The 12,756-nt window shown below is 42.1% G+C and overlaps 1 protein-coding gene across 1 annotated transcript in view; it reads right to left on the minus strand.

Moving 5' to 3' along the window:
* Positions 1–8,871, minus strand: part of BCL2L13 (BCL2 like 13) — a 92,469-nt gene extending 83,598 nt beyond the window's left edge. The window contains 2 exon segments of the mRNA XM_070269774.1: positions 8,461–8,608; positions 8,610–8,871. Coding sequence (XP_070125875.1) covers positions 8,461–8,608; positions 8,610–8,702 — 241 coding nt within the window. The 5' untranslated portion in view covers positions 8,703–8,871.
* Between the last annotated feature and the right edge of the window lie 3,885 nt (positions 8,872–12,756).

Below are 12,756 nucleotides of genomic sequence, written 5' to 3' on the forward strand. Positions count from 1 at the left end.
ATGTAACGTAATGTAATGAAATGGAAAACCCAATTTCCTATCTATGGAACATCCCACATTGCGTTAATCTTAGGTAACAGAAAACTCCCAGACCCCCCTACAAAAGCTAAAATGGGCTAGACATTTTCTCTCCTAGTCTCCTGTTTCCTAGCACCTAGGGTACAGATATGTGATCTAGGTTCAGCCAAGTCAGAGGCTTCCACGTAGGATTTGGAATCCGGAAATACCTTTAAAGATAATTCTGGAGAAGGTGGTGGTACGAGTTCAGCAGAGGCAGTGGTATGGATCCTAACTTTTCTATTTCTGTGGACTGACCCTGGCTGAGTCTGCAGAAGTCTCCCTTGGTTCCTGCCCGTTTCCCAAGCCTAATTTTCCAGCTTTCCCATCCATTCTGTGAGCTACCTAATAATGCCCTTTCCATAAGTTCCTTTTCTGCTTAAGTAAGCTAAAGTCATTTTGTGTTGTTTGCAATCAAGACCTTACTCGAACCTAATTTTCTGAAAAATTCTATAGCAATTCCCCAAGAATTATAACACACTACTTTCATGTGAAGATTACTAAATTTATAGTTTTAGAAAAATCTTCTAATTCTGCAAAGTCCGCCTATGGATCTAGTAATTACATCTAAAGAAACAGAAGATAACGCCTTCTGATAATTTTTTGTATTCATTCAACACACATTTCTTAAGATACAAGGTACCCTAGAGGCATTAGGCACAAAGACAATTAAGATAAATCACCTGCCCACAGGCATTTTCAACCAAGAAGAAAACAAAAATATATAAACAAAAAAGAACAATAAAGTTCTATGATACAAGTCAGTATCCATGGAGTGGGAGAGGGCAACTCAAAAGAGGACATGGGCAAGTCTCCCTGGGGAAGAGAAAAAGGAAGTGGAAATGAGGAAAGGCTTTATAAAGTAAAATCTAAGCCAATCTTGGAACATGAATAGATATTCACTAATTGAACCAGTGTGGGGATGGACAGGGATGAAGTTTAGACTTAAAGAAGACAAGGCGGGGCTGGCCCAGTTGTGTAGTGGTTAAGTTTGTGCGCTCTGCTTCAGTGGCCCCGGGTTTGTGGGTTCAGATACTGAGCGTGGACCTACCCACCACTAATCAAGCCATGCTGTGGTGGCATCCCTCATACAAAATAGAGGAAGACTGGCACAGACGTTAGCTCAGGGACAATCTTAAGCAAAAAGAGGAACACTGGCAATGGATGGTAGCTCAGGGTCAACTTTCCTCATCAAAAAAAAAAAAAAAGACAAGGAAAAGGCACAAAAGCGTTTGGAAACAGCACAAAAGACCACAAAAATTAAGAAATTTGACATGGCTAAATCATAAGATCTAAGGGGGATTAGGCTCAGCAGTAAGCAGCAGTCAGCACTTGATGGGCCATGTATGCTATGGAAGGCTAGGAAGTTTGGATTTTACCCTGTAAGCTAGGAATTATTTTAACCAGGTCCATGAATGAACCCCTTAAAGCTGTGTGCAAATTCTGTGTGCATGAGAATTTTTTCTGAAGAGAAAAATCAGATTTCTTTCATTCGATTCTTAAATTAGATCATGATGCAAAACAGGCTAAAAACTACCAGAGAACAACATTAGTAATCACTGAAGGGTTTTAAACAAGAGAAGCATATTAACAGATTATATTTTAGAAAAATCATCCTAAGAGGCAGCTTGGAAGATAGAATGGAGATTGGGGGCAAGGACACAAGTTAGGGGAATATTGGAGAAATCCAAACAGAGATGTATGAAGGTATGAACTAGAGCAGGAACACTGGAAAGAAGAAAGGGATGATGGATAGGAAAAATACTAAGAGTTCAAAGATTTGTTAACCAACTAAATTACAAAGTAATCCAGTAATTAGAAAGTATGGAAAGTGGTGTTATTTCTATCTTTCAGATCAGATAATATAAGAAGAGCTGGTTTAGAGAAGGGTAACAAGTTCACTTCAGGGCATACTGAATTTTAAAATACCCTATGGGTTGTCCAGGTGGAGATGTACAACAAATACTTCGACATACAGGTCTTAAACTCAGAAAGCAGCCTGGACTAGGGATACAAATTTGCACTCTGCATAGAGGCAAGCCAATAAAACTACCTAGAGAGTGAATGGAGAGCAGTGATTTCCTATTGGAAGGGAGTGTCAGAATTTCAGGGAGGGAGAAAGGGTAACATAATTCGAAAAAGCATATTCAATATCTAGTTTCATTACTTGGAAAAGGAAACAGTGCCTATTGTTTTCAGATTACAAAGAATAGAAAATAAAGCTCAGCAAATCTTCAATCTTCTTCCTATCAATGACTCTCAGTGAGGGGATGGGAGGGAGGAATAATGCACCCCTCAACTCCACCACTCCAAGCACTACCACCGGAATAGGAGACAGAGAAATTTTTATTTATTAAAAGCAGACATTAAGAAAAAATGTTGAGAAATACTGGTTTAATCTGAAAAAGAAACACAATTAGAATTCAGGGCAAAACAAAAATTGCAAGGGAGGCCAAAAGATGAGAAGCTGGCAGAGATGTTTAAGTCTGGATTAGAACAGTCACAAAGGTAGGAAGAAAATCAGGCAAGAGTGTGTTCACAGAAGTCAACAGAGGCACTACAATAAGAAGGTAGTGAATAAATTTGTCAAATCTAACAACACATCAAAAAGAATGAAAATGTCAGGGTAATGATCCCTGACAGGACAGTTTTGTTTGACTGGCAGGCGCAATGGTAGAAGGCAAGGAGCTGAAGAGTGAATGGGAAGTGAAGAAGCAGAGAAGCTGAGTTTTAGTCTATTCTTTCAAAGAAAGAGCATGGTTTGAAGGGAAGAAAATAATGGAGGCCAAAGAGAGACAAAGGTTTGAGAGTGCATTTGTTTTGTTTTGTTTTGTTCTGTTTTTGTACACCATGAAAGAGACTTACGCACGTTTACACTCAGTGGAGAAGGAGCCAGTGAGATATAAATATAGAGAGCAAGGAATATATTATGAAGTAAAATTTCAAAAGAGAGGGGGAGGAAGAACAGAGGAAATCAGTAACAAAATTTAAGCTTTAAAAAGTCTTAGAGAGAACCAGCACTGATGGCCTAGTGGTTAAAGTTTATCACGCTGAACTTCAGCAGCCCAGGTTTGGTTCCTGGGCACGGAACCACACCGCTCATCTGTCAGCAGCCATACTGTGGTGGCAGCTCACACCCAAGAACTAGCAGGACCTACAACTAGAATATACAACTATATACTGTGGCTTTGGGGAGAGAAAAAAAACAAAGGAAGACTGGCAACAGACGTTAGCTCCGGGCCAATCTTTAAAAAAAAAGTCTCAGAATTTTTTGGTAACAGGAATAAAGTACTCATATTTTGAATAATGCTTTAAATAAAAAATTGATGTTCTAGAATGTTATATTCAAATTTCTTGTACTTATCAAAAATCCATATCATTGAAGACACTTTTAGTCATTCTCCAACCCATATGTCATAGACAAAGCATAGTTCACTGAGTTTCCGAATTTGATTTTTAGCCTAGCACTCTTCAAATTTTCTTACAAATTTCAATTGCCTAACCATAAATGCAACCTTAATCATGGATTTCATAATTTTCCATCTTTCACACTCACCATCCTATTTGCAATAAAGTCCTCAGCGCTAGTATACATGTTAATACCCATACATCTACATATTTTGTGAATAATTATATTCAGTCATTTCTCAGTGATTCACACTAATGGAGAAGAGGATAATACAAACTTCAATCATTTAAGTTTAGTATATGGTTTTTAGGCTTTAAATGTGAATTTGACATTCTAGTTATAAACATACCAGACCTATAGTACAAAATATCCATCCAACTTCTAATTTAGCTTGAGCTTCCAGTGTATAGCAATGAAGCACCTCATTCAGGCCTGTGTTTAGGTGGTGGGGTAGAGAGCTCAGGAACAGTACCACATCGAGTGCATTTGTATTAGATTACAGGACAAAGGCATTGAGAAAAGGCCAAATGTAAACTCCAGAGCACTACCACAGGGTCGTGGACTCTAAGGTATCTGGAAGAGAAGGCATCCACTTCCTGTGCAAGACTCAGTGGTGAATAATCAGCATGCTGCAGAATGGGCTCTAGCATTTCTAACAAGTATCACAAATAATTTACATCTCCATGAGATCTCTACTTCTGAAGCTCTTTCCCACTTGATGTCACTGCAATCCCCTGTGCTACAAGGAAAAGGTAAGAGTCTCAATTTTATTGATGGAGAAACAAGAATAGACAATTTATTGGCCCAAAATCATTGAGCTAGTTAACAGTGCAACCACTTGGTTAGGTCCATTCTCTTCAGTTCGAACTCTTCGCCCTTACCTGCATTCATTCAACACATATGTACTGCACGCCAGGCAGTGTGTTGGGTGAGAGGAAGGGAGAGATGAAAATAGTAACACAAATAATAGCAGGAAGAAATGGTAGAAAAACAAGGTGGTTTTCCAAATTTCAGACACCCAGAGTACTGAAAGAAGTACATTTGTCAATTTTGAGAATGGGGCATGGAAAAAAAGGGAGAAAGACAGATTGGATGAAAGGTAAGTTATGATCTGAGACCACCCCTAGAGCTTTCCTGGAAGCAGGGACAATGCTCAGGTCCATCCCACCACTGTGTCACCAACACAGAGTCCATTTCATATCTAACACAGCTCAAGCTTCTTTTTAAATGATGAGAAGGACATAGTTACTTCTATTCTTTACATTTTATCTAGTAGACCTTTTAGAATTCAAATCACACGAGTGTTCTTGGTATCAAGATGTGATTAAATACAAGAATGATCTTAAACATGAAAACTCCTGTCTTCCGCACAATTCTGACAAGCTACTGAACATATCTGCGCTACCCTGCCATTTCTGTCTCCGCCTGACACCTTTAGTCTGTTCCTCTATTAAGTTACAAGTACCCGTCAGCCAGATGGACAATCTGAGAAAGCTTAGGGTAACTTAATCCTGTGTTTATACATTCATTTGGTGGCATCTCCAAAACCAGTCTCAAATAAAACATCCATGATTCTTCAGTAACAAATGTAATATCCACAATCTCCAATAATGGTTTCCTTTTTTTTTTTTTAAGCCAGATTTCTTTATGAGTACCAGTGCAAATCCCAAGATGCTAGCACAGACAGTACTACAGGAATTAAGTACATTTTATGAACTATAACCAGAAGGTATGTAGTAACTATTAAATTCTACTTTAAATTCTTATGAAAAACAAATCTGCAGCAACATGAGTTTGTTACAGTTGTTTCCCAAACTTGTCTAAGCATAATCACCTTGAATGCTTGTTAAAAATAGAAATTTCTGGGCCAGTCCCAGTGGTTAAGTTCACCACGTTCGGCTTCAGGCAGCCTGGGTTCAGTTCCCAGCCCGGACCTACTCTCAGTGGCCATGCTGTGGCGGGCGGGAGGAAGGAAGGAAGAAAGAAATTTCTAGCACCCACCTCAGACATACTAATTTAGAATATCCTACCTATATTGTATTCCTTAACCCCATAGAACCATAACAGAAACCTAATTTAACATGTTTTAATTAAATTATTTCAGGAAGTTCTTTGTTTTTAGACTATTTCCTTCCACTAAAATAAAATTATAATGTAGTAATATTTGTTAAATATTCTAGTAATATGGAGTAGAACAGATCTATAATCCCCATTTAAAAAGAGAAAAATAAGATAAAAATAAGACAGATAACTCAGTCACAAATCAAAACTCTGGAATTTCAAACATTAACAAAGTTTTTTGGTTACCAGATCTCTAGTCTCAAAACTCACTGGTGGTTTGAGTATGGAATTTTTCTAAAAGTTCCACAAATTAACAAGAAGTCCAATAACTGTATTTTTTTAATCCATGCTTTATTAGTTCCTGTAGAATTCTAGGACTTTCTCCAAAATGAAAGAAGTAAAATTAAATAATCCTAATAAAAATTGTGAAATTGCAAAAATTCATACCATCCAGCTGAGAAATGCAACTGAGCAAAGTGTCGTTTTTAAGACTCAGCAGACACTAAGTATTCTAGTGTAGACTATCCCTTTCCAATTGAAATATGCCTAATTGAAACCCTCTAGTTCGATCTTGTGTTAAGAGCTGCCTGAAAACATTTTCACTCAGCACCTGGCACCCAAAGATAATGTACTCAGAGAGGAATGCTTCCCTCTCATTTTCTCCCCACAAACACATAAACACAGTCTGACTCACAATAAGTTAAATAGGCTTCCTATAGACATGTAGATAACTAGTGTAAAAGGAAGATATAAAATTACTCTGTTCCACTTCTAGGTATATGCCAAAGAGAAATGAAAGCACATGTCTACACAAAAACTGGCACATGAATGGTCATAAAAGCATTATATATAACCACCGAAGTTGTTATATATAACAACTAAATGTTATATACAATTGATGGGCAGTGGAAGTAACTGCCCATCAATTAATAGAGAAAATGGAGCATATCACACAATGGAATATTATGTGGCCATAAAGAGGAATAAGTACTGATAAATGCTACAACTTAGATGAACCCTGAAAACATTATGCTAACTGAAAGAAGCCAGTCACAAAAGACCATATATTGTATAATCCCATTTAGATGAAATGTCCAGAACTATAGAGACAGAAAGTAAGACAGTGGTTGCCTAGGTAGGAGAGATGAAGGAGAGCGGGAATAAAGAATGACTGCTAATGGGTACGGGCTTCTTTTTGGGGTGATAAAAATTGTGATGATGGTTGCACAGTGAATATACTAAAAATCATTAAATTCTGCAACTAGTGAGTTGCATGATGCTAATTACATCTCAACAAAGCTGTTAAAAAATCAGCTACTCTGAAAACAGCTCCCTCTTTTCAATTCTGTAATACATATTAAGAACTTTTGATGACCATTTATTTGGAATAAGATACGAATCAAAATCATGTTTGAAAACCAGTGATAAAAAGCAGAATGGCAGTACTAAGTAATTGTTTAAAACTTCTGTATGTCTAAAATATTTCTTAAGAGAAATATATTTTTAAAACAATGATTCTTATTGCTGCACACCACTTGTCCTAAAAGCTTAGTGTGTAAGCTATTTAGTAAACACTCATTAACTGATGTGCTAGTGAGCACGTTTTCCTTATAACCTGGCGGGACTCAACCTTACATATCCTTCAACTGAATTCAACTATTGGGATACAGTTCTCCATGAGAAAATGAAACATTTGAAACAAATATACCGAGAATAGAACCTCACCAATCAGAGGAAAAGAATTTTCAAAATCCTTAGTGGCCTATCATCATACGAAGAACATTTCATAATAGTTTAAACATTTTCATTTTCCAGGTACAAATGTGAGTAGAAATTTATCCAACTGTGTGCATGGGGTATAAACAGTTCATTACCTACACAAACATTTGCTTAACTTTCTGGAAGATAAAAAAAAAAAAAAAAGAAGGTACTAGAAGGGTGTGGCAACGCATCCAAGGTCACACAACAAGTTAGGGCAGAGATCAACATTCCGGTTTACACCAAACCTCCAGCGGAAATCTTACTGACAATTTCGCAAAACGACTTTTTGTTTGTTTTGCTTCACATCATAAAGGGAAAAAAACGGGGGCACTCTGAGTTTAGTTTAAAACTTCCAAATAGAAAGAGAGAGACGGCTCTTTTGGATAAACAAACACTTGTGCGGGGAGCGGTCAAGAGCTAAACAAAGCTGCCGGTCAGGAGCCCGCGAGCAGCCGGCCAGTGTCCGCTCCTCAACCTGCTTAAGGCCCCAACTCGCAGTCTGGGAGTCTTCCTTCACGGTCGCTTACGACGGAAGGACACCTGGCATCTCCTTGGAATGGTGAGAGGAGGAAAGTCAAAAGAAGAAACGACTTACTGTGAACCGTACTGCCTCCAAGGGTAAGAAGGCAGGTTTTTCGGGGGGGGGGGGGGAATAATAATGGGTATCAGAACAGCAGTGAATAAAGGATAAAAAATTTCTAACACCCTGTGAGAAGAAACGGCTAGGACTGGCAAAGCCAATCTACAATCATTCTACCTGAGTCACAAGAAATCCCTTTCCTCGACCAAAAAGAAGTCCACGTTCCCCAGCCTGGTCCTAAAATGGGACGGGGTTCGCGTGAAGGGATCTGCGGGGCAGAGGCTAGGCGCACGGCACCGGCCGGGCCGCGACGCCACCGGCAGCCCCCTCGGGACGCCGCGCCCAGCAACCCCCAGGAGGGGACCACCAGGACACGTCCGGGGAGGATGAAATGGACCCCTTAAGCTTCGAGAACCTTCGGGCGAAGGAGCACCAGGACATACATACTCTCACTCACTCACGCGTCGTCGGAACCACTGGGGAGCCGGCGGTTAGGCAGAAGAGACTCTGGACACCTTCCTACCCGGCGAAACTCGCCTGAGGAGCTGGGTGAGGAGCCAGCTCTGCCTGCCCGGAGCCCCGCTCCCCTCACCTGGCCCCTGCCCCAGAGGAGACGAAAGAGGCGGCGGCGGCGGCGGCGGCGGTGGCAGCTGTTTCCGACAGGGTCCCCCAGCGGCAGTCGCTGCTTCGACCCGCGGCCCTAATCTACCGCCGCCGCCATGTTGGAGGGTTAGGTCACCCCCGACGTGCTTCCGTCACGGCCGGCGTCGGGGCGGGTCGGGGGCGCCGAGCAGCGCCGGAAGGGGGCGGCTCCGTTCTCCCGAGCGGAAGCATGAACCATAGAGGCCTGGAGGTCTCGTCGCGCAGACGTGACCAGGAAGACCTGATTTCTCCTAGCCAGCTCTTCCTAGGAGTGGCTGAAATCTCCCGTTCCTGCGGTAGCAGAGCAGTTTGACGGCTGACGAAGGTGGGGTGGGATGCTGGCGGTTCCGGCGGGAAGGAGCGTTGCTGCGTCTACGGAACACGTTCTGTGTGTGTACTGAGCAAACAACTATTGTGCTGTACGTGTGGGCAAGTGAGAGAGGAGTCAAGGAGTCCCGAGAGCTGCATAGTTCGCAGCCGCTCGTGGGGAAGATGTTCCTTGAAATTGGGAAGGGTTTCCGCCGGATGGGGTGCGGTGGGGACAGAGAGGTCCTTCCCGGAGGAGGGCCCTGCACTATGGCGGATCTTCAGTAGTAAGCATTTTGTTCCCAGCACCTAGCACAGTGCCTGGACGAGAATGTGTGTCAGTGGATGTTTGTTCACTTGAACCCAAGCGTTCTTTGGGGGAGTCACTGAAGGTGTCTAGTCCAGGGGGTGCAGTATCTAAACCATGCTTTAGGGGAATCAAATTCTGCTTCCAACGTGAGATAAATTTGGAAGGAGAGCGTTGAAGATCAGGAGTTAGAAGGCTGTTAAGGAGCCAGATCAGAAGTGATAAAAGCCTGATGAGGAGTGACTGCTAACGGGCACAAGGTTTCTTTTTGGAGTGAGGAAAATGTTCTCAGATTGAGTGTGGTGATGGTGATGGTTGCACAACTCTACGAATATACTTGAAACCATTTAATTGTACATTTTAAATAGTTGAATTTTATGGTATGTAAGTTGTATCTCAATAAAACTGAGAGAATAGGTGATAAAAACATAAAAAACTGAGGTTGGGTGGTGGAATGGAAAAGAAGGTTGGAGCCAGCGTCATAAGAGGCTTTAAGCTTGTGTGATTGAGAAAACAGTGACACCATTAATAGAGAAATGGGACAAAGATTTGCCAAGAAAAGTCTTAGTCAGCTAAGAAATTCCCTAATAGTACCTAATAACCAGTCCATAATTAAATTTCTCCAGTTGTCCAAGTAATGGCTTTTGTAGTTTTTTTAAAATCAGGATCATGCATAGGCCCAGCCCGGTGACATAATGGTTAAGTTTGTGCACCCTGCTTCACTGGCCCCATGTTCTCCAGTTCGGATCCCAGGCCTGGACCTACACACTGTTCATCAGGCCATGCTGTGGTGGCATCCCACATACAAGACAGAGAAAGATGGGCACAGATGTTGGCTCAGGGACAGTCTTCCTCAAGCAGAAAAGAGGAAGATTGGCAACAGATGTTAGCTCAAAGCCAGTCTTCCTCACACACACACACACACACACACACAAACAAAGAGGTCCCGGCCTGGTGGCACAGCAGTTAAGTGCGCATGTTCCGATTGGGTGGCCCGGGTTTCACTGGTTTGGATCCTGGGTGCGGACATGGCACCCCTTGGCAAGCCATGCTGCAGTGGGCATCCCACATATAAAGTAGAGGAAGATGGGCACCGATGTTAGCTCAGGGCCAGTCCTCCTCAGCAAAAAGAGAAGGATTGGCAGCAGATGTTAGCTCAGGGCTAATCTTTCTTAAAAAAATAAAAATAAGGTGAAAGGGTGTTTATGAAGAGCTCTGTCTGAGAAGGAGATATTTTAAGTTGAGACCTAAAGGATGAAAAACAAGCTAAGGGGTAAGTGGAGGAAAAGAACTTCTCAGGCAAAAAACTTGCTGTTTTCCAGGAACTGAAAAAAAAAAAAGTGAAGCTTTGAGGTGGGGAGTGAAGGGAAGAGGAGTGATGAGATCAGACAAGCAGGCAGGCCCAGGCCTAGCAGTGCTCACACACCATAACAGAAGGTGTTCAGGAGCAGATGGAAGCCACTAGAGGCTTATAAATTGGGAGCGACTAGATGCCATTTAAAGTTTGATTGACTGATTTATTTATTTGGTGAGGCAGATTGTCACTGAGCTAATATCTGTGCCAGTCTTCCTCTGTTTTATGTCGGATGCCGCCACAGCGAGGCTTGATGAGTGGTGTGTAGTTCTGTGCCTGGGATCTGAACTCACAAACCCACCACTATGATGGGGCCACTCCCGGCCCTATCCATTGAGGTGTGGTTTTTTTCCTCCTTCCTCTTCTCCCCAAAGCCCCCCAGTACATAGTTGTATTTTTTTTTTTTTAAAGATTGGCACCTCAGCTAATATCTATTGCCAATCTTTTTTTTTTCTTTCTCCCCAAAGCCCCCCAGTACATAGTTGTGAATTTTAGTCGTAGGTCCTTCTAGTTGTGGAATGTGGGGCGCCGCTTCAGCATGGCCTGATGAGCGGTGCCATGTCTGTGCCCAGGATCCAAACTGGTGAAACCCTGGGCCACCAAAGTGGAGTGCTCGAACTTAACCCCTCAGCCATAGGGCTGGCCTCCACTGAGGTTTTAAATAACTGCTGTGTGGAAACTGGGTTGGAAAGGGGCAAAAAGTGCAGGCACCAAAGTTAGAGTTTCACTGCTTTCTGCTACCATTTGTTTTTTCTTTTTAAAATTAATTCCTCGGGGCCGGCCCCATGGCCGAGTAGTTAAGTTCACGCACTCTGCTGCAGGCGGCCCAGTGTTTCGTTGGTTCGAATCCTGGGCGCGGACATGGCACTGCTCATCAAACCACGCTGAGGCAGCGTCCCACATGCCACAATTAGAAGCACCCACAACGAAGAATATACAACTATGTACTGGGGGGCTTTGGGGAGAAAAAGGAAAAAAATAAAATCTTTAAATAAAAAATAAATAAAATTAATTCCTCAACATTCAAAGACAGATGATTTACATTTACCTCCTGTCTCTCTTTCTGTGTCATCCCATCATGTCCCGTGTCCCCCCACCAAAGTCTCAAGAGTTAGCTTATCTATTCTGCCGTCTCAGTTGCTAATTAACCCACAGTGTGAAGCCTCAGCCTGGGCGCAGGTGAGACAAGGAGGTCACAGTCCATCTCTTTGTGACTAACCTAACAGGAATCTAGGTCAGTGATTTTGGTGAAGCCATGAGTAAATAGGCTTATCTGGGAGTGGGATTTTTGGAATTTATCTGACAAGCTGTTTTAATAAAGCTTCTCCACAGACCTAGCCAGTATAGGAGGAAATTGGATTTGGAAAACTGCCAACTAGTTAATCTTTGCGTGTACTCATCATAATGTTTTCACTCCAGAGACTCTCTGAAGCTCACTGCATTCTCATCAGACAGGGCCTGGCCTGTTCCTTGGTGAATCAACAACGTACTGCAGAAACTAGTTGTAAAGAGCATGAACATGAGGGAGGAGAGAGCTGCCCAAAAGGGGATGTTAACTACATCTGTAATACTATTTCTTTTATTTTAAAAATGAAGTCTGTAGGCCGGCCCTGTAGCCTAGTGGTTAAGTTCATGCACTCTGCTTCGGCAGCCCAGGGTTTTGCCAGTTCAGATCCAGGGCGAGGACATGGCACTGCTAGTCCGGCTGCGCTGAGGGCGTCCCACATAGCGCAACCAGAGGCTCTCACAACTAGAATATACAATTATGTACTGGGAGGCTTTGGGGAGAAGAAGCAAAAAAAAAAGATTGGCAACAGATGTTAGCTCAGGTGCCAATCTTTAAAAAGAAAAAAAATAAAGTCTTAAGGCAAGTGTGACAAATGTTGTGGGTAGTTGTACATAGTACATGAATATTTGAATTATTCTTTGTACCTTTCTATATTTTTTGTCTCAAAATAATAAATCACAAAAATCAGCACACTGTTTTCCAAAAAACAAGAGCACATTGCTCTGGACAGTGCACATCTATTCCAGACATTAATTCACAAACAATTGGGCATATGGCATTTAGGCTGCCGCTCCCATTCCCTGACCCCTGTTATTGGCAGAACATTGTAAAAATCAACGGGAGGAGGGACTGTAATCCAAACAAGTGAATACCACCTCATCCTGACCTAGGGACGCTAGGGGGAGGGGTAATCCTGGAAATCTGTTTTCTGGGATGGTGAAGAATGAAGTTAATAATACAAAACTAACAAGAGAGAAACAAGCCTATCGTC

The sequence above is a fragment of the Equus caballus genome, chromosome 6 (assembly GCF_041296265.1).
Source record: "Equus caballus isolate H_3958 breed thoroughbred chromosome 6, TB-T2T, whole genome shotgun sequence".
Lineage (NCBI taxonomy): Eukaryota > Metazoa > Chordata > Mammalia > Perissodactyla > Equidae > Equus > Equus caballus.